At 43.4% G+C, this 27,331-nt stretch overlaps 1 protein-coding gene across 1 annotated transcript in view; it reads right to left on the reverse strand.

Annotated features, from left to right (window-relative positions):
- Positions 1-794: 794 nt before the first annotated feature.
- igsf9bb (immunoglobulin superfamily, member 9Bb) overlaps positions 795-27,331 on the reverse strand; it is a gene marked incomplete at both ends in the record, with an annotated part of 111,731 nt that continues 85,194 nt past the window's right edge. Inside the window, 9 exons of the mRNA XM_080013361.1 lie at positions 795-1,009; positions 2,804-2,931; positions 6,416-8,041; positions 11,452-11,538; positions 15,965-16,010; positions 17,477-17,641; positions 20,186-20,270; positions 23,198-23,424; positions 24,697-24,872. Of these exons, the coding sequence (XP_079869487.1) occupies positions 795-1,009; positions 2,804-2,931; positions 6,416-8,041; positions 11,452-11,538; positions 15,965-16,010; positions 17,477-17,641; positions 20,186-20,270; positions 23,198-23,424; positions 24,697-24,872 (2,755 nt within the window). The remainder of the gene's footprint in view (positions 1,010-2,803; positions 2,932-6,415; positions 8,042-11,451; positions 11,539-15,964; positions 16,011-17,476; positions 17,642-20,185; positions 20,271-23,197; positions 23,425-24,696; positions 24,873-27,331) is intronic.

The following is a 27,331-nucleotide window of genomic DNA, read 5'->3' on the forward strand; positions in this document are numbered from 1 at the left end:
GGCAGATTGAGACGTCGCTGGCAGAGTGGAGCAGGGCGAGAGGGGTGTGAGGTGTTGTAAACTGGGACCCCAGAGGCTCCCTGTCCTGGAGGGGGGGGGAGCGGCTCGAGCACAAGGAACACGAGCCGAGCCTTCGGAAAGGTTTTGAGAAGAGGAAATAACCTTCATCATCATCATCATCATCATCATCATCATCATCATCATCATCATAGACTGCTTGTTTTGTTTTGTTTTTTGGCGGGAACAATATCAATAAAACAATGTTTACACTGAAGTAAAACTTCAAACTTCTTCAATTTCGTCACAATTCCCAAGTTCATCCTCCGGTGGGAATACTACTCAGTTTAAGCGTAGATATGTTGTGTTTCGTCATTGCCCGGCCCTTCCCATTGATATTCTGTCAAAGGTGAACAGGTTCCAGATTCAAATTCTAACTTTATAGACGCATGAAGTGGCTGTCTGAATTGACCGCATTTCAAGTCAAACGCGCAAATACTGTTTTTCTTGTTTTTTCGATTGGTTTCGAGACGATTTCCCAACCTGCGTCCTTGTCAGTCTGGTTGACTCTCACAAACCAAACTGTCCAGAGACAATATAGGTCAAACATATCTTAAGGATAAAAAATCAGTAGTATTCCACTTGGAACGGAGATTGCAATGACCTTGTTTGTTTGAGTGTGTAAGTAAGGGCTGCTTTTTCTTTTGCTTATTTTTTTTCAACTACAATGTGACGTAGCGAGTGACTTTTTGAGGCAGGGTCTGTGGCATGTGTGTGACCTTGTTTTGGAGAAGCGTTCAGAGGAGGGTGGCGTGGTCTAGATCTATACTGTCCATGCTGGCCAAAATGGCCCTCTGGTCCTCCGGGGGCGGGCGGCGGTACAGCAGAGCGGAAAAGCGGATGTAGGGGTCCTGGCGGACGGGCCGTTTCTTCTTCTTGCGGAGGTAGAGAGCTTCTTCGGGCTGGAGTACCTGAGAGGTGTAGGCCTGCTGGGTCTGAGAGGTGGAGACACCTGGAGGAGGTGGAAGCCATTGAGAGATTACTCTGAGAGACACTCTATTCTGTTTGGTCAATAGCGGCAATCAGCAGTTAGTTATTTCTGACCGGTCGCGGGTGTCATATCGCTCCACCTACAAATGCTGATACTAGCTAATGCCGCTACCTTGTGACACTACATGGAAACTACAATGGAAGACGAGACGAATGCGGTACGTCCACTTTCACAGAAAATAAGTTCCCTGAGCTACGTTGTTTTGCACAACCCTTCTCAGCGGAATCTCTTAAACTAGACATAGTAGTTATAAACCAATTCAAGTTTCCTGTCTCAGTGTATTATTTTATTTAGTAAGTTGCCGTGTAATAAGCGGGATAATGTGCAGCCAGCTGGGCATTATCATTATTATTGAGGAACCATATGCAGTCAAATGTTCCACAAAACATCCATGTCACCTAAACATTGTGTCCTTGATTTCAGTCGTATATACTTTATTATTTTCTTTAAGGTCTGTTTTAGATAATGGACATATTTTATACATGTCCGCCCCTAAGGTTATATACTGGACTCTTTGTACCATGATGCTCTCACTCCCCTAACCTCCACCTGGGAGTGGGCTGGCCCAATTTAGCACCGGGGGGAGATGAAAGCATTTTTTAAGTCCATACGAGGTAAAGTCCCATGATACCTATGTAGCTATTTTGTTCAAAGGTCAAAAAATATCTATGGCCTACATTCAAAAAAAATGGCATTTTGATGGAAGTCTCAGAAGTACCAACAGAACACAAGACAATTAAACCCCAAAACTGCAGGAGTTTGCCTCATAGAATATGCTCAAACAGAGGGTTAATGAAGCAGGAGATTGTAATCGTTTGGCATTCTAGACTTCCACTTTAATGTTTTGTAGTGCAAGTCCATCTATGTGTTATGTTTAGGTCGTCTGTCATTGCTGCTGCTTCCTTGGCCAGGTCTCTCTGGTAAAAGAGATTTCATGTCCCAATGAGTCTAGCCTGGTGAAATAAAGGTCAAATATATCTCAAAAATACCATATACTGTGCCACAAGCTAAGTACATATCACATTATTATTTTATTCATTTGCATTAGAATTTGTCCGCTGTTCCCTTGGTTCACACACTGTGTCGTTCTATAAAATATGACCATTCTTACACGCTATTCTAGTTGTTATTAATACGAGTATTAATAATACTAGCTATTATTGCTACAATTCTTAGAAATACATTGTGATTTCAGGTTTTTTTTTTTCATGTTTTTTTTTTTATTTTTAAATATCTTTCGCCTCCAACTGTACTGTCTAATTCTTGATTCAAAATTGTTTTCAACTTCAAACGCCCTTTTCATTGGTAGCTTATGAAGCCTACAGTATGGGAAATAGCTGTTCTGTAAACTGGGAGTCAACTCCCTCAACAGATCGACCCGAACCTTCACTCACAGTCTAATAAATCCAAGCAGGTGCTAAACAGCAGCACTGTTTTTTTACAAAGTACAAAGAATGGCTAATGGCTGATCTCTAATGGCTGTTTCTATGTTTAGGTGGTTGTATAAGCAATGAAATGTAATGAAAAATAAAAACAACAGTGAAATACGAATGATAACCTCTTAATAAACCCCCGTAAACTGTCTACTCTCTATGTTGACTGATTTGCCTCTTTAAAGGTAATAACTCCTGCGCAACAGTTGTAAATGAACTAGGACTAGTAACATCATGGATACTCACAAAAATTTATTCAAAATGTCAAAATGTATTTTTCTAAAGACACTGCTGTTGGCAATCCCAGCATTTTCTTTTTCACCTGTTTTCCTTCTGGCCTTTGAATTATTATTGTTCATCGTCATCTTCTTTGCCTTTTTAATACGTTGGTATTTCAGTGCATCAATCCTCTCAGACCCCGAAAGGGCACTCTGCGCACCTCGATGTTGTCTGGACAGAGGGAGAAAGAGGGAGAGACAGGTAACTCCACGCCACACACCTTCAGTGGAGCCCTACTCGCACAACAGAGCCGGACCACATCCGGCAAGAGCCAAGCTACGGGTGCAGCGCGACACCTCCGGAGCTGCGCTGTGAAATCAGCAGAATGTTCTCGTCAGTATTTTGGAACCACCGACAGCGTACTGCCGCGGGGGCTCGTCCGGATGCAACGAGCTCGCTGCAACCGACACTAGCCCCGCGCCTGAGTTTCGCCAAATCCAGACGGCTCATAAACGTCCTACCAGCGTGGTACATTTTCAAATTTTGAAGAATTCAAATTCTGTCAAGTTCTGCTCGAATTAATTTTTAACACAACATTGTTCAAGGAGAATGAAAGACATTGATCAAGGACGGATGCTGTACGAAGCGTATGATGTGATGGTACTTGCACTGTGGGCACTGTTTGCTTCAATGTGAGGAAATTCCAAGAAAACCCCCCCTCCCCCAAAAAAAAAAAAATCTGGAAAGTACTCATTTAAATAGAGCGGATGGGATCTTTTTTTTTCTCATCCAAATCAAACGCATTCCACTGTGAAAGCAGAAGTTGTGCAAATGTCTTCCTGGAGAGTAGATTTCTCTGCTGTCCAGGACAGCATCTGCAGACCTCCCTTCCCACTGATGGAGGCACTTATGAAATATGGCAGCGCACAAACTCTGCCACGTACACACAAGTCTCAAGGCACAGAAAATAAAGAGCATTGTGGAGGGCGGCTCATCGTCCTGCTGTGGCTGCAGAGAGAAACGGTGGTAGTTAGTAGAGGGGGGTAAGTCACAGCTGAGCAAAAGAGCATTATCAATACATATTCATAGACATGGAAATTGTCTACAATGGGCTTCACCATGCTGACAGGGGGAGAGATGGCGGGAGGGGAGAATGACTACTCGGGAACAGTCACATAATGAAAAATAAGCCAAAAAAAGCGAAGCACTAGGACAACAAATGTAACAAGATTTTAACCATATAATTTCTTTTTTTTCTTTTTGAAAACGGAGAGCAATATTTAGCGATGGCATGCATGGCAGTTTGCACATGAACACGACTTTAAAGGGGAATACATTTGAAAAGCACTTCAAAAGGGAATTTGGCAGGAAAGTGTTTCAACATCCCCTGCGTGTCCTACCCCCCCCCCCCCCCCCGGACGTGCTCTCGTGCGGTTCTAAGTCCTCGGGACTCAAAGAAGTGCATCAGCGGTTTGGCAGGACACCGGCGTGGCAGTGAGAACTGTTCTGCAGTCCAAACTTAGAAGTGCGACTGTATACTTGAAAGCTTTGTCTCATGCACTATACAGATGCTGGATAAGGAAGGATCAAGACCGTGTGTCTGCCAGGAACGTCTTTCCTTTAGTTAGCAGAACTGAACAGTGCCGGCTGCTATTGCAACTGTTTCCGTTTGCGACTTGGTTGTTTTATCCTTTCACTATTATGACGGAGGGGAAAACCTGTCCGGAGATGTAAAGAAAGGTTCCAAGTTGACACAGAGTCTGAGGACTTTTTAGCCCCAATTGTACAAAATATTTCTAGGAGATGGATTCCAAAATATTTCAAATTGGTTGCTGGACAAAAACAAAAACAAAAAAAGCATCTGCAGGAAAATACATTGATTTTGTCACACTTGAGAAGAGTGCAAAAAAAAAAAAGAATTTTGGTATGCTGACTGAAACACACAAACAGTTATTTTTTATTATTCTGGCTTCGAATAATAATCTTCCATTCTAAAGAGATATTTGGCAACAATATGTTCTGTGGTTCTCACTTAGTATCACACTACACAAAAATGCTGAGAAAAGTTATTATAAATTATCTGGTTCTGCTTGTTGACTTTATTTTGCTGTTAGCGAATATTAAAAGTGAATTATTGGTTAATGTGGTGTCATATATGCCACACTGCCATTTTGTGTATTTCATCTGTGTTACGGCAGTTTTGTTCAAAACTGTAGGAAAACGAATTCAATGTTGGAAACAGTGACGACCATCTCGAATCATCTCAAAACGTTCATACAGGTTGAGGCTGATCAAGTAAATCTTGTCCACTTAAAGTGTAAATCACATCTTCTCCTACTGGCACACATTACATAGACATCGTAACAACAAAGTTAGCAAACCAATCAAGCATGAGATCGTGTTAAATAAATCTGACCTCCGAGTTGTCTACGATGGCATATGCATACCACTCAGAATGCATAGTGTGGTGACGACTGCAGAACTCAAAATGCATAGCCACTTTGATAAAACAAAGGAGAAGAAAAAAATAAAAAGTACGGAAATGAACCATAAGGTGGACTGAGGGAACAAACCAACTCAATAAAGTGAGACCCAGAGTCTTGTATTCCCCTTTAAAGGACGAGGTGATCAAAAAAAGTCCCACCTGCTAACCCCCCCCTTTCAGACATGGATCCAACCCTTACCTATTGCGGTGTAGAGGACCTGGTCACAACAACGCTGCCCAGATAGCTGAGATCAATCAAAAACACAGCAGGTAAGACTCCAGGAGTCATCAAGAACCACCAAACTGCCCATAATGCATAGTGATGGAGACATTGCATTACATGAAATGCGGACAGGCCCTGTGACACACTTTGCCCGACACTTTTGTGCTTGTGAGGGCAGAGGGCAAACCAAAGGGTCGGGAGAGAGAGGGGGTTAAGGGCACAGGAAGGTGGAAGAGGGAAGGTCGGGAACGAGTTTGTCATGCAGTCAGATCACCAAGGACGAGGGCCTGCTGGGATGGACTGTCCTTTAAAGCATTCCTCTGCATGATAAAATCGTCTGCAAATGCTCGCACCTACATGTAACAATGGCCGCTTGATTTTATCTGGGGACTCAATGTGTATGTATTTCTCTTGTTGTTTATGCTGTGTGTGTGTATATATATATCAAGTTCAAGTTCAAGAGATTATTTGTCACATACATACATAAATATATATATATATATATATGTTAAATTCTTCCTATTATTTAGGGGTAAAGCATGGCACGGATGGACTAAAAGGGGATCCTGTGGTGATGTCTCGCTGATTCCCAGGCTTTTAGGGGCTTGTGTCAAAACAAACTAGACAGTGGTACAATGGTATTTCTCTTGAAAGACTTACTGTAGCCCCAAAAGGTCTGTTTATGTTATCTGTGAAGCAAATGCAAAGGGTTTGGTCGACAATGTCTTTCGTTAAAAATGCCACTTTCGAGGGGATAAGGTCGAAGCAATGCTTCACAGATTCTTCTAACTTTGATGCCTGACATGAAAAGCAGCATTGATATCTTTCAATTTTGCATGCCTATAATGCAAATTTTACAAAAAGGAAAAGAACGTCACAAAGATAATCTTGGTCCTTCAATTTCCAAATTATTTTGAAAATTTGCACTAACCCCAACAAATTAAAGCATTATGTGATGAGACAGATGACTCACATGATATCCCTCCCTGAAAGTCTAGTGGACCTACCCTGAAGCTGACAACTGGGGTGGTGAGGGCTCAGATGGAAGCATCTCCTCCTCAGTCCTCCTCTGAGATGGTATCTGCCCAAACATGTTGCTGCTTTCCATGGGGGGTGAAGGGGACTGGGACGGGTAGCTGGTTGCAAAGGCCATGTGGGGACGGAAGTTTGGGCTTGCCCTCCTGCTAGCCTGGTCTTGGGCAGGTGAGGAGGAGGGAGAAGATCTCCTTGAGAAGCTGGCTGCGGAAGGAGGAAGGAGGGTGATCTCAGACATCTCTGGCGGTATGGGAGGTTGGACAATGCCAGGACGAGGCCGTGGACGCACTACAATCTCTGGGGAGCCCTCATGAGAAGTAAGGGGGCTCTGAGTCAGGGGTGAGAGGCGGGAGGGCTGGAGGACCACCTGATGCATGCCAGAATCCATCCTACGAGCTTGCCTTGGACTTAAACGAGGGGTAGCTTCGAACCATCGAGTGTCCAAGGTACTAAATGTGCTGGGGACTATTTGGGCCATTGGATCGGTGTAAGGCAAAACTGGCACACCCATACCGTGGCTTGTGTGTCTTAGCTGCCCTAGATGTGCCTCTTGCATAGCTAAATGCTTGGCTGGGGAGCCATGAGGCTTGGCCTTGCTGGGAGATTTTCTTGGGTAGCTCTTTGGGGCCTCCAGTGGCAGAACAGCTGGGTAGGTGGGCATTGGGAGAGAAGAGGACTGGAAAGCACCAAGGGGAAGGACATGAGGGGGAGGAGGATACGGGGAGTCATGTCGGAGATGCACAGGGTGATGTGGGGGAAAGATAAAGTGGGGTCCCTCCAGACTTGCAAATGTGAAATCCAGTCCTTGCCAGATCTCTGGAGAACGGGAGGAAGAGGTGAGTGTCAGAGGAAGAGGGAAGCCAGAGACAGCATACTGTTGGAAATCACCCTCCCCCATCTCTTCAGGAATCATCGGGTGACCAAAGGGACCTTCAGCAAGGTACGGAGGGGAGGACATGACAGAGCTGAGTGGGCTGGTGTCAGGCATGTAGAAGGGAGGTGGGGGATCATGGTCTCCAGGGGTTCCTAGGTAGCCATAGAAGGCCCTATGGTGAAGAGCGCTTCGGATTTGCCCCGCGGCCTGGAGCCGACTGCTTTCCATGATGGTCATACCTTCCAGGGGCCTCTGAAAGCGAGGGCTGTAGGCCGGAGGCTGCATGTAGGATTCCTGGCTGGAGATGGGGGAAATCTGATGGGGCCGAAGTGTGGCCATAACGGGCGGCAAAGGCCTGGGATCATCATTCTCTTCGTCTGACTGCCGAAATTCTGGATAAAGGTCTGATTCTTCGACAAAGGGAAAACCCTCAATTCGCCGTGGTTTAACTGACATTTCTGATTCAGTGTGCTCCATTACAAAGCGCCCATCTGGACCTCGGCTAATGAGTTCAATGGGTGTTGTGGCTTCAGCTTCATGCTTGGAGATGCTGTACTTCTTGCTTATTATTGCTCTTTTGGTCTTCGTATATAAAGACAGTTCCTCCTTCTTTCCTGGACTTGGGGGTATCTTTTTGACGTGCAATTCATGGCCATCTTGGGACGATTCTGATGGTGTTTCCTTTGAACGCGTGCTCTCTGGGCTCACCTTTCCTGAAGATGACCTGGGGGGGGGGGGGACAGTTAAACATTAAATAGCCTTATCCAAACAGCCAACTGCCAAAGTTACTATCAAGATAGAAACATTACATATATAATGGTAGTATCTACCATAAATATCAACTAGATCATGATACGGTCAGAACAACAAATGATGAACGACCTTATTCTGCGATGAGCACTGACATGGGAAGGTAGTAACTCACACGGAACGCTTTTCCAGTACTCAACTCACCTAACTTATTTATTTAGCCGGCTTTTGTAATGTATTTTCTTAGAATTGACACACGTAACACCGCCAAACGGTTCCACAATAACTATATGAAATATAACTGTGTTAAATATACGGTATTTATTATACCGTATATTTCAATTGAATATTTAACCCTAAATCTAAGTCTAAAAACCCTTTCCTCAATGCCAAACTGTCAACAATATTTCATCTAAGTAAACCGTTATATGAAATCTGCTCACTCGGCAGCTATGGCACACCAAACAGACCAAACACTTTTTGGTATGAAAGACTGATGTAGTGAGAAGGTTCTACACTAGATGTTTGATTGTCCCAAAAGCCACGTGCATACATAGAGTATATGCGAAACAAATGCCGTCTGTGTTTTCCAGTCCATGTTGCATAACGGAGGTTAAAGGAAGACAAACCCAGTTGAGTTGGCAATCATGAAGTGAAAAAAATGGGTCGAGAAAAAATATACCCGTGAGAATGTTTGGTGAGAGCTCAATGCCTTTGACTTTAATTAATGCCCAGAACGTGGCAACTTGTGTAAGCTTAGCTCACATGGAAACTCACAAACGGGAAGCACTGTGTTTACGTTAAATAGGCGATGCCTCTTCAAATTTAAAATAAGGAATGAGAGGGTGAACTGAGGTCAGATTTTAATATTTGGCAGATAAAGACCAGAGGGACTAAATACTTCAACCCTAATTATATTAACAGCCAATAGAAAAACAATATCTTCGACGTGGTCATGGCCAACAGCAGGCGGACCAAAATTAAAAAGTATAACTTTTTAGGTAAAAAAAACAACCTTAAACATATTGGGTTTTCTCATTTTATCCGTAATAACTCAATCTTCTCAAGAATGAATATGGAGTGACCACACCCTTATTCATGAGTTGACCTTTGACAGGCGCAAACTTGCTCACTAGTGCCAACTACAGGTGAGAATCGAGTGGTGGTGAGCGTGGCTATCTAATGTGGGCGTGGCTTCCTAACGTGCTGATTTGAAACTGATTGGCTGTAACGAACAAATTTGCTAGGATGCGCTGTTTTAAAAATAAAACCAGCAATACCAATTTCTGTCTTTTATACGTTTACTTTTCTCAAAGTGAAGAGACAAGAATGAAGTGCATAATGAGTTAAGTTAGAAGGGATGTGAGGTGTTTCGGTGCAAAGTGAAGACCGCATTTCCAAGACGACTAAATAACCAAGTGAAAAATAAACTTCCTAGAGAGGATATTCTACTTGAAGAGGATTGTGTTCAAGCAACACCAGGTACAACTCACCTTAATGATGAAAACTAACTCGGGGCATATTCTTCCATCCCTACCGAGTGCATAGTTTTACCTTGACAAGTATTTTCCATCTTTCTCACCATCCCTCTCTTTATTCATATTATATTCCCCATAAATGTACGTAATTTCAAATTATTTTAGCAACATAGTCATGCAATAAATAAAGGACAAGGATGTTTTCCAGGAAAGGAGAAAGAAAACAACTTATTTTGAGGTCAAATACACTTTATTTTGTGATATAATACATCAGTGAGAAATAGTTTGTAATTTTTAAGTGGATCCCTCGCTGTGCAGTTATGGGCGAGGTTCAATTTCAAAGGCAGCTGGCGTTAAAAAAATAAATAGTAATAGCAGTTTTAAAGAGTGTGCTTGATCTTCTTGCATGTAGAGCAAATCTATTGAACAACATTTCAATATGTAAAGCACATTATGGAATCAGATCTTTAATCACAATACTGTTTAAAGCAGAATGATGTTTCAAATATTCAAAGGTAAAGCCTCTTCTGCTGGCTGAAATACAATCTTCTGAATGTTAAAAATTTGGCTCTAGATAATGAAAGTGCAAACAAATATCACCACACACAGGCTAAGACCTTAATGTATGGCAAATTAATTACATGGATTATTTTATTGGTGCTGTACAATTAATTAAAATTCCAACATAAAAAAAAAATTCAAACAATAATTAGTCATTATTCAGATATACTACATAAGACCTTTTTTCTGTATTTTTACATAATCGATCTCTAATAAGAAAATCATCAGCACTGAGTTTAGACTAGACAAATGCTGTGAGGTTCAAATCAAGCAACCCGACAGACAACTTGAAACATACAGGAGAGGATAAGGACACATGAAAACAATTGTATTTCATTGTTGTATACAACAAAGTCTGAATTCTGCGTTTAAGAATTCTGAGACTAAAGTCTGAGGGAAAAAAAGCAAAAAAATGTGTAGTCTGATGCTGAGTTTAATCTCAGGACAAATTTTTCTCTCGCCTTTTGTCGCATATTGTTCTGTGGCCTTAATCCTCTTCCGTAAAAATAAAAAGGTTACACACAGGGAAAAAATAATTGTGAAGGAATTGCTGAAGGAGAAGCGTAGCGGCGTCGAAACGGCTCGATGATTCATTACATGTTCTCTAAATAACTAACCTCAAAATAAAGAACAACCTAATTAAGAAGAATATACTGAAGATCAAAACTGTGATTTCCATCATCACACGATTCCTTTGTCTCCATTTACAATTTAAAATGATAGATTTTTACATCAGATATTTAATAAGAATTGCACCAAGTATACGGATGTACGGACCCGTGAAACGGATTATTAAGCACGTATGTACAAATGGTACTTTGGCAGACAGACCTGGAGAGTGCTGGAGAGAGATATTATTTCTGTAGCAGAAAGAGACATTTTCGGCAACTTGCCTTCCTATGAGTCACAGCATCGACGGGAGATGAAGCTAAAACACACGTTGCAAGGCTGAAAAAAGAAAATAATCTAAAATCATAGAGTATAATAAAGTGACATTGAAAGGATCCCGTCAGTGTCCCTTAAAGACTCTGAACGGAAGGAACTGTGTGTTGAAACGAAGCGAGGGGTAGAGAAATAAATCATCGGCAAATTGTCTGATCACCTAAATCATCGAAATGTGGAGGAGCCGCTGGATGTGCATTGTGCTGCAGGACTGTACCTGGACATTCGGACGTCTGAGAGAACCGCGGAGCGGGCTGCTAGCCTTGCAGACACGTTTTACTGAAAGCATGCAGGCCATGACAGCGGGGAGCTAAGGAACTGAGGAGCTGGGAGCGGGGAACTGAGGTGGGGGAGGGCGTGGCCGCTCTTGGGGTGGGTGGGATACAATAGTGGGCAGACTCACTGAGGGCCGGAGGGCGGGGGCCTGAACCTCCTGGCATCCAGCCCCTTCCAGTAGGGCTCAACACCGGGAAGGGGGCTAAGTGGACTCCTGCAGAGGCAAGGGGGGAATAAGACAATAACAAGTAGGGAGAGGAAGGGAGGACAAGGAAGAGGGGGGAGGGCGTCAATGAGAAATCCAGCGTGGAATTAAAGAGCGGGATTATGGGATTAGGGGGAAAGGCTGAAGTAACCCCTCCAGGTCACACCGTCTGACACATGGACGATAGTATTTTGGGTGGGAGTGGATAGTTACTTGTGTTGTTGTTCTCCTTCCGAGAGGTCAGCTGGAAGGAGCGACACTAAACGAGCCGTTCAAACTGTTCAAATAGTTCAGCAGACATTTTTGGGCGATCAGGAGCCGCTCAGTCGGCATTATCGTTTCAAAAGTTGAAAAATGCCTTTTTTTTTTTTTTTTTACTTGGTTTTATTGAAAATGAAAGGGAGCCTGGCTGAGAGGAAAGAGCCGTCGCCTACATTTTTGAATTGGGGGGAAACGTGGGATAAAGGTGACTTTATTTAACTCATCCAAGAATAACAGTACTTTATGTATTTGACTATGTAAGTAGAACAGTACATAATCAATAAGTCACACACAACCTTTTTGTGCTCCGACATTTTATTATCCCGGGGTCAATAACGACCATTGTCTGTTAATAATACATACTTAAGATGAAAATTAAACTGGACAATCCTAGCTCGTCATTATTCTGTCACACGCATTCCACAACACATGCGTTATGTGCAGCTATGGCTGCTGACACACACACACACACACACACACACACACACACACACACACACACACACACACACACACACACACACACACACACGCGCAAATGAAGGTCGTGACATGTGCTTTCCGCTTTTCCCCCGTGGAGGCTTGTCTTTCCTGCTGGGGGCAGGCCAGGAGCGGAGGGCAGCTCACAGCGCCCAGGGAACCAACTTCAGCGTCCGCGGCTGGTCAGACGATGTTCTTGTGCATGTTTGTGGGGGTTCTTGCGATGACATTATGGAGTACGGGGAGAACGTGCAAACTCCACACAGAAAAGGCCCCTCATCGGGCGATAACCCGCCGGAGCGCGGTGCCCACAGCGCCCCGGGCGGGAACGCTACGTAGTCACTACAATGGAAGACCTGACGCCATGGACCGCACGAACTGACCCCGGTCAGGAGGTGATCAAAACTCCACTAACAAATGGTCCCGGTCAGGACATTGAGTGCCATCTGCAATGCAACGTCCATGTTTTGTCCGGCCCTGGTGACAAATGTATGCGTTAAGCAGTTCATTCTTAGCCTGAGCCGTTCAAACAAGCTTCCGAAGAGAGACAGCACATGACAAGGTCTTGGATAAAAAGAGTTGTGGCAGTGGGGAGTGGTTTTTGGCGGCATCTGCAGGCAGGGAGCCGGCACTGGCAACTGAAAGTGAACGCCCCTGCAGGAGACTGAGGTAATTAGCAGAATCTTTGAATGCTGCTCTGTTTTTCACCTCTCTCTCTCTCTCTCTCTCTCTCTCTCTCTCTCTCTCTCTCTCTCTCCCCCAGACCTGCCAACCTTGGGAAGATATTTCGGGTACCACAACAGCGTAACGGGAAGTCTCCGTGGCGTTTTGAGTTACTGCAGCTACATGACTCCATCAGTTATTCACACCGTAGCGTCTCGTAACGAGGCTCATCGCATCGTATGTGAGCAACTACGGCTAAATATACACAGTATACACATTCATATCACTAGGATATACCCCTTGAAATGCATCATCTCGTAAAGTCACCCAACTTGTTTACCAAACAGAGATGCACCGTTTTTCTTGGCTGATTCCGAACCCTGATTTTTTAAAAGTCTGACCTGCTGATTCTGATTTTGGCCGATTCGGATTTTTTTTATTCAATTGTGTGTTCATAATAACACATTGACTTTTAAAATTGTTTCAGCATTGTCGTCCGATCATTTTGAGTTTAAATCCCTGATAGGAGAAATCAAAGTTTCTCATCATTTTGTCCTGTCTGGTAAATCTGCTGTACAAGTAAGTCACTGACAAGTCATCATGTGATCAGTACCAGTACATGAGCACTGTATCAGGCGTGTAAGTTTGACCGGCACAGAATCGGATATATCTGACACTGATCGGCCGGTCACCGGTCATTGTTTTGTATGATGATTGATTGTTTTTCGGTAATTAAATTACAGTAATACATTTTTTTGCATAGTTTCAGCTGGCATTTCGTACCTGCGTATTTTGACCAAGAACTGCGTGGTTGGTACACAAAATGCGTGCAGGTTGGCAGGGTCCAGGCTGGGTCCCACCGCAGCACTGGCTGATGTGCTGCGGTTCACTAAAGTCTGTTACTGTGATTCAGTCTGAAAAGATTGTTTTTGCTCACCCAACTCCCGGGGCGCCACTTGGCCCCAAACATAACGAGAGACTTGTTACAGGAGTTAAGTGAACCGAAGAGACCCAGCAAGAACGGAGGAATCCTTCCAACCTCAGGGATGAAGTTCCAGGAGGAAACGGTTAAAGCGAACGAATGACTCAAATGAAAAAGGGGGCAGGTGACGTCCGCTCAGATTTATTTGGGATCGAACTTGGAGGCCGTTAGATATTTGATCTTCGCACACTCATTAAGAAAAGCCACTGTTGACGGTCGTGGAATTGAGCACTGAAATCGTTCAATAATGGGATGTGCGCGTGAACGGAATTTCAACGACGAAAAAAAAAGAAAAGCTCCCTCGCGTGATTCTCAAAGGGGCTGCGTCGGCACCGGCTCTGACCTTCTCACACCCGTCTCTGCTCACGCCCAAACAATGTACCGGAGCAGCGAGGCCGGTAAATAATCCTTTGAAGGATGCGGCATTTCCCCCCGAGAAACCGATCGGAGCAACAAACCGCGCTGGCACCTTCCCAGGATCCCCTTTCCTTCCGCTTCCTCCTCGGAGGCTGAGCCTGGTCTTCTTGGGAGTCTTATCGTTTTTTTTGGGGGTTTTTTTGGGGCACAGTGTCTTTGGCCGAGTCTGGAGGATTAGCGAGTGTTTTCCCCAAGATTTGGTTTGCGCTTTTTTCGCGCAAGCGAAGTGATTGACGCTGCTCGTCGCTCCTGCTCCATCGTGTGTGGAGCGACTCTTCGTGAATGAAAATGCACCATTTTCAAACTTGAAAACAATCGAGATTCTTTGTCAGAGGATGAACATCCTGCCGCTGTCAATGTGCGGCAGGATGTACCTGTTAGAAGAGCTCATGAATAACACAATAATGGTTTTATGGAGTTTTAGTCTTAAATTCTGCACAATGCGCCCGCTGGGACTGAAAGCAAATAAAAGTGGCAGAAGCTCCGGAGAGAAAACAGCACTTGGTTTATTTTTGTTTCTGTTTATTTGTTTACATTAAAATGACCTGACTAGGGATAAACCGCATGCTCCCTTGTGTTTCACTCACATTTTTTTTTTTTTAAGATGCTCGTGAAATTGTAAGATTGTAAAGTGGTTCTTTTTTTTTATTCGAGAGATCCGCAAAAACTGAACCAAAATTGCAGATGATGTTGTCAGAGAATTAAAAAAAGACTGCAGATGATATACACCTATTTACACAAGTAAGAAGGTGGTATCAAACTTATGTGTTTTTTCACATTTTGCTTCAATGTTCTGAGAATTTTTCTCGTAGTCGTCGCACATTAGCCTGAGTAAAATCACTGCTGTTGTTACAGATTGTTTTTTGTACCTTTCGTGTTGAGTGTCTCAACTGACTAGCATCACTACTGTATATGTGGAAATAAACAACTAACTCAGTAAGAGTTAAATAAATGAATCAAATATTATCATTAGAAGGTCATAAAAAAAACTTGGATCAGGACCAACAATACTTATTTGTGTCACAGAATCGATCAACCACTTCCCCATACAGTACGTACTGATATAAGCTACCTAAATCAATTGCAAGATGGAGAACTATTACACTGTGGCTCAATGGAATACTCCATTCTGATTGGTCAGTCAGCAGTCAGTTACTTCTGAATCAAGGCCGCTGTCTATAATGTCCGTTGCCACAGCAACCGCTTTTCCACCTGGATTCACGGCCCTCTTTTCACAAAGTGTTAGATGGTATGGAACAATCTTTCATCACAGAAGCTATTAAAACTTGGCATTCTAGTTGTAAAATGGCTTCAATATTCCGTCTCAAGATATGATTTTATTATTTTCAAAGAGAACACCCTCACCAGGTCTCAACACCAGTGATTATAAGTATGTGGCCCTTCGTTCAAATTTGCATGTGAATCAACCCTCTGATCATGGCTGTTGAACAAGTTGTTACCGATCGGTTGAGACAAGATCACTGAATAATATTCACTTCAGAGGTTTATGCCACAATCCTGTGTGTGTGTGTGTGTGTGTGTGTGTGCGTGTGTGTGTGTGTGTGTGTGTGTGTGTGTGTGTGTGTGTGTGTGTGTGTGTGTGTGTGTGTGTGTGTGTGTGTGGTTACTTACGCAGCCTCCATGCTTTTTCTGCAGTGTGTTATGGATAGAGGGGGGTCTGGAAGACAGAGGAAAACCACAAAAAGAGCTGATTAATAACCGTTTAAGGGAATTAATATCAATACATTATTAGGGGTGTCACGATTCTCCAAATCCACCATTCGAGTCGGTTTGGATTTCAACTTTTTTTTCCCCGGCACTGACGGCTATGCCATTGTTAGACTATGGAGCCTTGATTTGGAGAGAAAAACCCTTGTTTCTCAATAATGAACTCCTATTTGATTAATCACAATTATAAATAATAACAAAAATATGAAAATATTAAAGCAACACACCTAAACAGTTCAGAGCTTTATCAAAACTAAACTCCAGAATAACACACAGTTGAACATTTACCACGCAATTAACGATTTACACATTGATTTTATGCCCTGACGACAAATGGTTCTTTAAGAAGATGAGTTCTGGAGAGAGGGCTGCTCTTTGAGCTGTCACAATGCCCCGCTGTCATTGAGAAGGAGGGACGGCGGGGTGAGGAATTTTTCCCACCAATGAATAAACTCATGACAGCGCCGGTGTTACCGGTAACAGCAGCCACTTTATGTTTTTACCTTAGGCTTTGACACCAAATCATCTTGTGAGCCTGAGGTCTAGAGCCTCCTTTCTCTCCCTACTCTCGTCCCGTGACAAGTGAAATCTGACTCCGCCAGACCGTGCTGCGAGTCCGCTGCGCGAAAAGCAGAATTAAATGCGGCTCCATGATGAATCCGCCTGTGATGTCACCAATCACGTCACCCGCAGCCTGTCCAACCCCCACCGAGCCGGCCCACAGTGACGTCGGCCAATCAGAGACGCGGGTGGGGGTCGGAGGAGGTATTGTGCCGCCTGTTGTCGGTGTCCTGAGTCCCGCAGCAGCAGCATGATTTCGCCGATCCCGAATATAAACTCAAAATGTCACACAATATTAGCCACAGAAATACTGGGAGAATCGTGAAACCTGCTTGTGATTCGAAATCGAACGCTCATTTAGATCGATTTTGGATCTTGAATCGGAAAGGTGACACCCCTATACATTATATTATAACATATTAACCCTAGAGGTAGGAAATGCCCGACCCAGCTGATTTCACTTGTTTATTAGTGAATCCATATTGATCCATATGAACAATAAAAATATACAGTATAACCAAAATTACGTGTGTAATATATGTAACATTTAATGAATAAAAAAAAAAAAAGGATTCATCAATTTTTGTTGCATCCTACATAATTTACCCTTCAGTCAGTCTCCTGTGCCTACACTTTGGGAACCGCTGATCTAATAGAGCATCTAATAGAACACTCAAAAAACCGCTGTGGTGTCTGGGCCTGTGGTTAAAGTACCACAGTGACAAGTCACACTGTGCCTGTGTGTGTGTGTGTGTGTGTGTGTGTGTGTGTGTGTGTGTGTGTGTGTGTGTGTGTGTGTGTGTGTGTGTGTGTGTGCGGGCGTGCGTGCGCGCGTGCGCGTGCGTTCTATTTCACCTCTCTTCCGCTTCAGTTTGCGTCTCCGCTGCTTGTTGACGAAGCAGGCGGCCAGCGTGCTGAACAGGACGGCGGCCGCCAGGAAGCAGATGGTGGCCACGATGCCCGCCACCACAGGCCGCGCCAGCCCGCTCTCCTCCACTATCTCCGGGGGAGGGAAGAAGTCTGGCCAGAGTTTGGAGGGGGTAAAGAGGGAGGTCAGAGGTCAGTGCAACGCGGGATTGGAAAAAGGAGGGATGAAGGTATGGATGGGTTGGTGACAGGGGTGGGAATCACCAGGGATCTTGCTGTCGTATCTCAATGTATTGTTCATTTCTTTCTCATCTGACAGCAGTAAAAAAGTTTAAAACGCATCTTTTCTTGGACGTTTTTGTCTTCCGTCCACACAGAGCTTAAAGCTCTGAGTTGGTTAACCGTGTCTCCATTAAAACTTAATGTTAATGTTGGTGTCTCCAACTTTAGGAACCGCGCCCACACAACTGCAGTGTTTTTGCTGCAGTGACGCCTGAATTTACGTCTAATTTTTATTCAAGTGTTATGCTAATCCTCAGATTTTCTCTGTTTTGCCTCGTGAATTGGACGCGTTGAGAACCGTGACTGCATTACGATAACAATGCGTCTTTGCGTTTGTGAACAAAGTAAACCTGTTCTGTCGCTGCCGCAGGTTTCCAATGCATGCGTGTTACAGAAATGGAAGCAACAACTGAGTTTCTAAATGTATCCACATGAGTGTGGACGTGGCTGATATCTCACGGCCCGAAAAGCGAAGGAAAAAATAAAAAATAAAAGATTTGTGGCGTCCGAGTGTCGATAACATTTTGTGGGGAAAAATATGGTGATACTATGCTGTATCGATTTTCCCCCCACCCCTGGTTGGTGACCGAGATTTGGGAGAGAGAGAGACAGAGAGAGAGAGAGAGAGAGAGAGAGAGAGAGAGAGAATTGCTCAAATATAGCAAAAATTAGGTAAACAAATTACAGCAAAACAATGGCGTAGAAGATATTTGAACTCCTATTAACACATTATTATAGTATATTACTGTATATTATGTCATTATATATGCTATATATTATATCATATCCCTGCTGCATCAAAAGTCACTCCATCCGTTAAATTCACTTGTTGTGAAATGGGGTGAAATGACACCTTACTTTATTTTTAGCTATTTTCACATTATTTACTTTGATTCTACCAATAATAATTCAGTGACTTCAGTGATGAATGACATCAGCTCTAACCAAGCTTTATTATAATTAGGAATAATAAATAAATGATTAATAACTAATATCCAAATAATAATGATTTGTTTGAGAAATAATGAATTGCTTAGAATAAATAATAACTAATTAACATCATTGTTATTGGAATCATCATTGGAAATTATGAATTATTTTCAACTCCCAACTACAGTCGCTATCTATTTCTAGATAACTCAAGTTATATAAGACAAAGAGCAACAACATCCATTCCCCCAAGAAACACAGGCTCATGGTTAATTTATCTTATTTTTTGTGTATTAGCTTACTCCTTCAAACACGGACGACTGATCTCTGGTCTTCTCACACACGCACACACACACACACACACACACACACACACACACACACACACACACACACACACACACACACACACACACATTACGTGACTTCATCTATATGTACACCAGTCAGCTATTTTGGCAATAGTGGAGACTTTTCAGCTAAATCTGGGCACTGGGTAGAGAGATTAATTAAAGACTTAGCACTAAGGATAATGTCACAGGTAGGGCTGTCAAATTACAGCGCTTCGATGCGTTAAAATATGCATGAGCCATTTTGAAAAGCCTTGTTTACAGGCTTATATTCACTGTGGGAAAATTTAACTGGTGCACAGACACCACTGAGCCACTGATTCTCTCCCAATTTAGCCGTTTTGAGGTCATGTTTAAGGATATCAGCTGGTGTTTGGCATGCATAGAGGGCATAACGGAGAAAAACGCCAGTCATAGACTTAAGGGTTATAAAATTCATCTGTAATCCATACATCTGTCAGTGTGTATATGCATCATGCATTTTTTAATCACATGCATATTGTGTGACTTCGATCACTGGGAGAGATATTGAGGCGCAATGACGTCACCGTCGAAACAGGCAGCACATTACAATGACGACCAATAGGGGGCAGCAGAGCACTCGCTGTGACGCCGAGGCTTCTGCTCTATAAATGTTCTGCCGCTCTATAAATGTTACCAACTGCTGCTGTCGCCACATGATTTGTACTCCGCAGTGACCTCTGCACGGCGGCAGCATCACTTTTTATTTCACATTCAAAGCAGAATTTCAGTGACGCCATCGAGGAAGTGATGGATGAGTCCCCCATTTTTCTTTCCCTCCCCTAGCCAACAAGTTGGAACGGTGGAATCGAGGGAAGGATGGCATGGCAGCAAAACGATGATGTCATACCTTTCTAGGATGCCACAAAGGAGAAGTGCGTGTACTGCAGGCTAATATTTAATAGCGCTGAAAAGGCAAAATGTAAAATTGGAGTTGCTGTGTGTGCAATATCGTTCGCAGCGTTCCTCTAGTTAAGGAACATTTAGATAACCCTGCGATTAAAGAGGGGGTGGGGGGCCTCTGGTGAAGTCGGGGGCAGCGTTCAAACCTCCCTGGCGCCGATTTTGGCTTTCATTTCCGAACAAACTCACAGGTGACCCCAGGGGCGCTCACCGGTGCTGGACACGCCGACGACGTTACTGGGCTCGCTGATGGTGTCGTCCATGACGGCCATGATGCGGAACTCGTACCACGCCTCCTAGGTGCACAGGGAGGAGGGAGAGGTGAACACAGCGTCCCACACTGACAGTAATTCCTGTGGAAAGTACAGTGGGTCTGATGGAGTCGAGCAGAAGTGGAGTGACGGAGAAAATAAGTGTAGAATAGAAATAAAACACCATTAGTTGCCAATAAATTATGTAAAAATAATGTCAAAACACGTTGCCGGGTGTAAAATCTGGGTTCAAAAAGTGAAAAAAGTTCTATATATATATATATATATATATATATATATATACACATACACACACACACACACACACACACACACACGCAAACACTACATGTATATATAGTGGCAGACGAGGGGGAGTGGTTAAGCCAGGGTCTGCAGGTGACGCCGCTGGCTTCCTCCAGCTGTACACTTGAATCAAACTTGAATCAGCGGGGAGCTGCCTCCCCTCCCCGTGCTGTCCCCTCTCTGTCGCCCGTCAGCTCCCAGAGCGGTGCCGTGACGGGAAATCAGGGAGCCGCGCAGACGTCTGGGCAGGGGTGCGGGCACTGCCCCCGCCCAGATGGAACTCGCCCAGGTGGTCCGGGTCGCCTGCCGGAGCCCTGCCCCGGTCCGGACGGAGCATATCAAGTACCGGTAAGGCTACAAGGGGGTAGACATCAGGCTTTGATGGACTCGGGCTGCTCGCAGGCGATGGTCGTCCCAGGGCTTTGGTGGAGGCGTCGCAGGTGGAGGTTCGTTGGGTGCACAGGGATTTTCACCCGTATCCGATCGTCCAGCTCTAAATTCGGTCGGGACGACTCCCCGGCCTAAGTCGAGTGGTGGCTGCAGACGGCAGCAGGGCTCCCTTTCCCGCGGCCGCCAAGCTGCCTCGAATCGACCGAATCAGTGCCCACGCGGCGCTGATTTGGCTGATTTGGGGCGGGGAACTTTCTCAATGTTTGTCTGTTTTGCAGAGGGGATCAGCGCAAGGGCTCGTCAGCTGACCAGGAGCAAAAGTGGAGCGTCATACCTTCTGCGCCCAAAATCATTATTATTATTTATACTTGTGGCCAGCGAGACTTTTTGTTTATCTTTATAATAAAAACTCTGGCCATGTTGGCAAACCACAGAAGGAACCCTTACCTGTGGGCAGACTCCCACACCAATGTTTCATTAAATGAATCAACCTTTTTTTTTGGTATTGCCAATAGTTTTTCCATTGAGATGTAGTCTATTAATAACTGTAGCCATCGGGATGTGGTGAGATTATCTCTGTTTTTCCAGTTGAGTAATATTATTTTCTTGGCAATTGTTAAGGCGATCAAAATGGGTTGGTGGTGTTGAAGTGGCGGATCAACTGAGGAGAGGTCACCAAGGAGACACACAGCCGGGGAGACTGGAACGCTGCGACCCAGAAGGGTTGATAACTTCTTGGTGATGTTGGTTCAGTATGTTTGGATAGGTGGGCAGAGCCAGATGGCATGAAAGTAGTCATCTCTGGTACTAAGGGAACAGTGTGAGCAAACGTCTCTATCCACAAAATCCATTCTGAACATTTTGTGTTGAGTGAGCAGTGAGCTCTGTGCAGAATCTTATATTGGATGAGATTCATTTTGGAGTTGCGGGTCATAGAAAAAGTGTTGTTTCAAACAAGCCTCCACAGGCTGATATTGGTGGAAACAGCAGGGTTTCTTTCCCATTCCAGGGTAGGTAAAGATTAAGTGTCATCTGTTTTTGCTAAACGTTTGTATATTCTGGAAAAGGGATTTTTTTAAACAACCTATATGAGTAAGATGTTCAATCATTGGAGGTGGTTGTTAGTTTGATTTGAACTTTTGGCGACTGCTGTAGTTGAAGGAATTGCAGGAAACTGTGGCCACCGATATTATACCTTTGGGTTAAGGTTGGGAAGGATATAAGCAAGTTGTTTTCAATGACACTCTTATATCTTTATGGAGCTCAATCACTTTATAGACAAACCAGGTCTTAAAGTATTGCACGCACGCACGCACGCACACACACACACACACACACACACACACACACACACACACACACACACACACACTGTATATCCACACACACCCACATACACAAATGCCGTGTGACTAGCAAAAAGATTCCCTAGTGGTCCAATTACCTCCATAGATGCAGTAAAAAACGCTGCAGCGCAGCAGAGGCTGGGTATGTATAGGAGCAGTGTGTGAGCGGGGGTGGAGAGCGATGTGTGGGTGTGAGTCTGGAAGATGAAGGCTTCTGACACCGAGCTTCTATTGAGGATGGAGCATCACACCGCACCGCACCACACAGAACACGATGCGGGAGACGCTTATTAAAAGGCCCCTTATCCCAAAATGCATGAATCAACCTAAAGGTAATTGATATTTTCCTTTTGCCAGGTTGAAAAGAATCAGACTTAACTGAAATAAGTTATTAACTCACGGAAAAAGGTTTATTCTGCTCGAAATGCAGAAAAGTCAACATAGAGCACAAAAGTCTTTCTTTTGTTGTTAAAGCACTTCTTCTTTATCTTTAAACAGAAAAATCTCCCAAAATAAGGGATTTCAATAATATGACAATAAAGTAAATCTAAAAAAAAATGTATAATTCCAGATTCATGAATAAGAACATGTTCTTGTTTTGAAGCAATTGTTCTTTTTCTTTCTTTCATGAAAATGTTTATTCCTCATTCCTTTCTTTTTTCCTAATGTTATGAAACTGTGAGTCCTCCGTCATCTATTTATTTTTTTAAAGTTCTGTTTTATTTATTTTCTTTCTTTCCTCATGATATGTAAAACTTGGTCATTTCTTTTTGAAAAAAGGTCTTTCTTTTTCCCGATTATATGAAAAGGGGGAGCGGCCTTTTCCCTTTTGAAAATGCTGTTTTCATTTTTATTTCTTCCTTACTTCCATCCTCTATTCCTCCCCTAATTGCTTGACAAAGAGGAGAGTCCTCCTCTCCGCTCCCTCACCTGGATGAGGTCTCTGGCCAGCAGCTCGGTTTCCCCGGCGGGGATGCTGTCGTCCAGGATGTCCCAGCGCTCTCCCAGGCGGAACTCCATGACGTAGCGCTGGATGGGTGCGGTGTGGTTGGCCGGGAGGATCCATGTGAGCAGGATGCCCTGCTGCGTGCGGTTGGCTGTGAGGCACCGTGGTGGGGTAAGCAGCACCAATGGTTCAGGGGTACTTACAGGAAATACTGCAGAGGAGAGGACAGGGGTGAGAAGACTGTGTGTGTCTGTGTGTGTGTGTGTGTGTGCGCGCGTGTGTTTATGTGTGTAATTCGGTGCTCCTTACATCAGAGCAAATATAAACAGACGCAAATATCTAAGTCCATAAATAATAAATATAGTAATAATAATAATAACAATAATAATAATAATAATCCCAATCACAATCATAATCATAATCATAATCATAACCATAATCTATTTGTGTAGCACCATTCATACATGACATGCAACTCAAAGTGCGTCACATTAGGTCATCAAAGCAAACAAGCAAAATGCATTTACAAAGTAAGGTAGAATAATAAAATAATTAAAAGAATGAAATACATTTTAAACAGGGTAAGAATAAGCTAATAAAAAGTACAGTAGATATACAAAATTACAATCAAATTAAAAAAAATCTAACAAGCGAAATTCATTTAATACAAAAGGTAAATATTATATCCATTTTCAGATTTGTGGTCATCAATTGGACCATGAAGGATCGCAATTCTTCTTCAGAGAATTATTTCCTATTATTAAATCTTGGATTTTACTGTTATGACAACAACAAGCTTGATAAATACAGCGAGAGATATCAACACCTTTTAGAATTTAAATTATTTTAGATGCCATCAAGTTCTGTATAGTGAAGGGCAAGCCAGTTAAGGTGTTACTTTCCCCGTATTGCTGAAAACTTTATTTGGATCCTGTTCATGACGACACAATTTAATGCTATTATTACTCTATTACTCTCTTATTATTACATTTAGCAGTATCATAAAGCGCAATTTATATGTTGATGTCCTGTAAAAGACTTGCATATTTTATTATAAACGATGCAACTAGTGTTTCCTTTTGTCCTCTTAAATTGATCATATTTCCATTGAGCATTGCATAAATCTTGGGTTGTCCTAAAATGAATTCCATTCCAGGACACAGAATGTTCTGGGAGCTGAGCCTTTCCAGTCGCTGTTGAACTATTTTCTGTCTACTGTTTTTCGCCGTCCTTCCAGGTTGAATTTCACCAAAGCGCTTCATTTCCAGATAAAGAACGCGTTTCATTGGTTTAAACTTCACGAGTTACAAGTTATATCTTGACCATGACCATGATTTATGGATGGCTGGATGTTTAAGTAAGAGGATGCTTAAATATATTGACCCCAAACATTCATGCCGAATAAAGGCAAATATACAGTGTAACTATATATAGTATATATATGGATATAGTATATATAATATGACAAATGGTTAAAACCCACCTAGTGTGTTCACAGTGACGACCTCGCTGAAGGGCCCCGTGCCCAGCTTGTTCTGGGCCAGAACGCTGAACTGATAGGCCGTCTCTGGCTCCAAGCCGGGCGCCACTAGCCACGTCTGGCCTCCGGGCACGGGGACGGAGACCCAGTCGTGTGGTCCCAAGCGCTCCCTCTTCAGCCTGTGACCGACGGGGTGAGGGTGTGTGTGTGTGTGTGAGGGGGGTGGGGGGGGGATACAGGTGTTTGACAGTACAAGTCGATATTATATTGACTCTGAAGTTCGATCTTCTAGATACATCCTCGTAATACATGAAGTGAAAGCAAGATTTGAGGGCAGTAAAAAGCTTTCTTAGGATCCTATTTCAGTCTCAACGGGGAAGATTGCTTTGGACTTCAGTGCTTGTGGCTCGTAGAGCACAGTCTGAGTAGAGTATGTCACTCAACTCGACTCCGGGAAACAAATCTTTTGTGGGAGTGACTCCCCGCTCCTGAGTTGTTTCAAAGACTTGTTTGCTATGAACCAATCGTTTGCCAGTCGTGCATCACCAGGAGACTGAATGCGTTGTATGAAGGGGTAAGTCGGCGGCGGAAATAGCAAACAGAGCAAATACATCGCTAGTTTCTTCTTCAGTCCCGCTCTTTTTGTTCAGTGAGCCGGATGCTTTAGATCAGACCACATATACGAACCGGCTTTCATGCAATTTCTATTTTTATAAAATTGAATTCAATATTGTGATTTATGTGTTGTTACATTTACTGATTCTCTTTCCCCTACCAAAGAAACCCCAACGTTTTTTTTTAAATATAATGATATGTAATGATTGAATGTGACTGGACTACTAAACCTGTTAAAAAAAAAAAAAAAAAAAAAGACTCATGCAAACCTTTGCCAGGAGCCCGCTTGGCTCTCGGTTGCCGGAGCCGATCATTTTCCTTCACTTAAACGAGCCGTCTCTTTTATCACAGTTGTATCTCCGTTAAAAGTGTCTCCCATAACGTCTGGCTTGCCAATGCAACTTTACCTATTGTCCTCTGTGATGTGTTATTAAAGGTATTAAATAGTCAGCATTACAAGTCCAAAGGAAATCCCCCATAAGGGTAACCCTCGTCTTTCTCAAAATTCTCACCGTAACTCAACAAAACTCTTTCTTGTTGTTCTGTTGCGACAAGATGAACAAGCCATTGTGTAACATTTTGGACTGCTCACTCAGCTTAACACTTTTCGGTAGATGGTGGAAAAGCCCATGCTGCTTAGCCGTGCAGGTTCCTTAAAAACTGTCCCTTTATCCCCGGCTGCTAAGATAAACACTCATTTCAGGTAAAAAAAAATAAATAAAGGATGTCAGGACATGAGTTCCTTGCCATCTTAAAGTAAATCCAAAATGACAGCATGGTATCTGACTCCAAACCATTTCCGATGAAATAAAAAATATTCAATTTTACTTTCTGCTGCAGCCTTTCGGCAAGAGCCCAGTTTGCCAAACATTGAAAGCCTTGAAGAACACTGAGCCATTTAACGTGACAATCTAAACTTAAGAAAAGCACCAATGCCCGTTAAAATGCTTCAACGTAGTGATGCTGCGTTGTCACTCTTCATATTTCATTCATGGACGCCTCGGGAACATTGTGTAGGCAGATTCTCCTACAAACTGAAGTTGCACTACGAATAATATGTAGGAGCACAGTGTGTGTGTGTGTGTGTGTGTGTGCGCGCGCGCTTGTGGGTGCGTGTGCCTGCGTGCGTGTGTGTGTGTGTGTGCGCGCGTGTGTGTAGTTGCGTGCCCCAGATCGAAGCTTAAGGATTAGCCCATAACTTGGCAGGGCTGCTTGGTTATCTGGCGATGATATTGAATAACGGGGCGAGTGTCTCCAGCAGGGTCTGGTCGCTTGAGCCGCTTGAAGGCCATTTATCTCATGGTTACAGCCGACCTGGCGGCGCGGGACTATTTTTATTTAGACTTTTTATTATTTATTTTTTTTCACGTGTGCCACATCAGCGACATAATCCAAGGGCACGCACTGGAAACAGCCGACATATTTTACGCTCCGCAATACGAAAAGAATAAGCGTTTGGATTAGAGGGGAGGAAAATTAATGAGCTGCCGATTAGTCGGGCGGAGGCACGGAGATGGAGCAGAAAGTCAGAAAGAGGCGTCAAAGCGCCGCTCCATCAAAATAGTCAGAGATAAGAGGAAGTAATTAAGTTAAATAGGTGTATTATTTCACCGCTGTCTCATTGCTAACATTTTGAAATGTTGTAAAGAAACCTTATGTGAAATCCATTTTTTTATAGTGCTTTACGATTTAAACATCGCCGTCGCCTTGTACTTTGTAGGTAACTAATTGCATAGACAAAATACAGCCGATCAAATCGTTTCAAGTTTAATTCCTCCAAACGGTTTTCCCAGGACTTTTTTAAAGGGGGCCTATTATGCTTCTTTTCAACAAGTCAATGGTCTCTGGGGTCCCTAAAACATGATTTTTTTTTGTTTTGCTTAAAATACCACTCAGATTATGCATTCTAGCCATTTTGACATGCCTGTTCCAAAAAGGGCTGTTCTTTTGTGGGAGGCGCCTCCCTCCTGAGGCCCCTAGATCTGTGAACTTATGGGGTTTGAGCTTCACTCCAGGTTCCACT

The sequence above is a fragment of the Zeus faber genome, assembly GCF_960531495.2.
Source record: "Zeus faber genome assembly, chromosome: 14".
NCBI classification, from domain to species: Eukaryota; Metazoa; Chordata; class Actinopteri; order Zeiformes; family Zeidae; genus Zeus; species Zeus faber.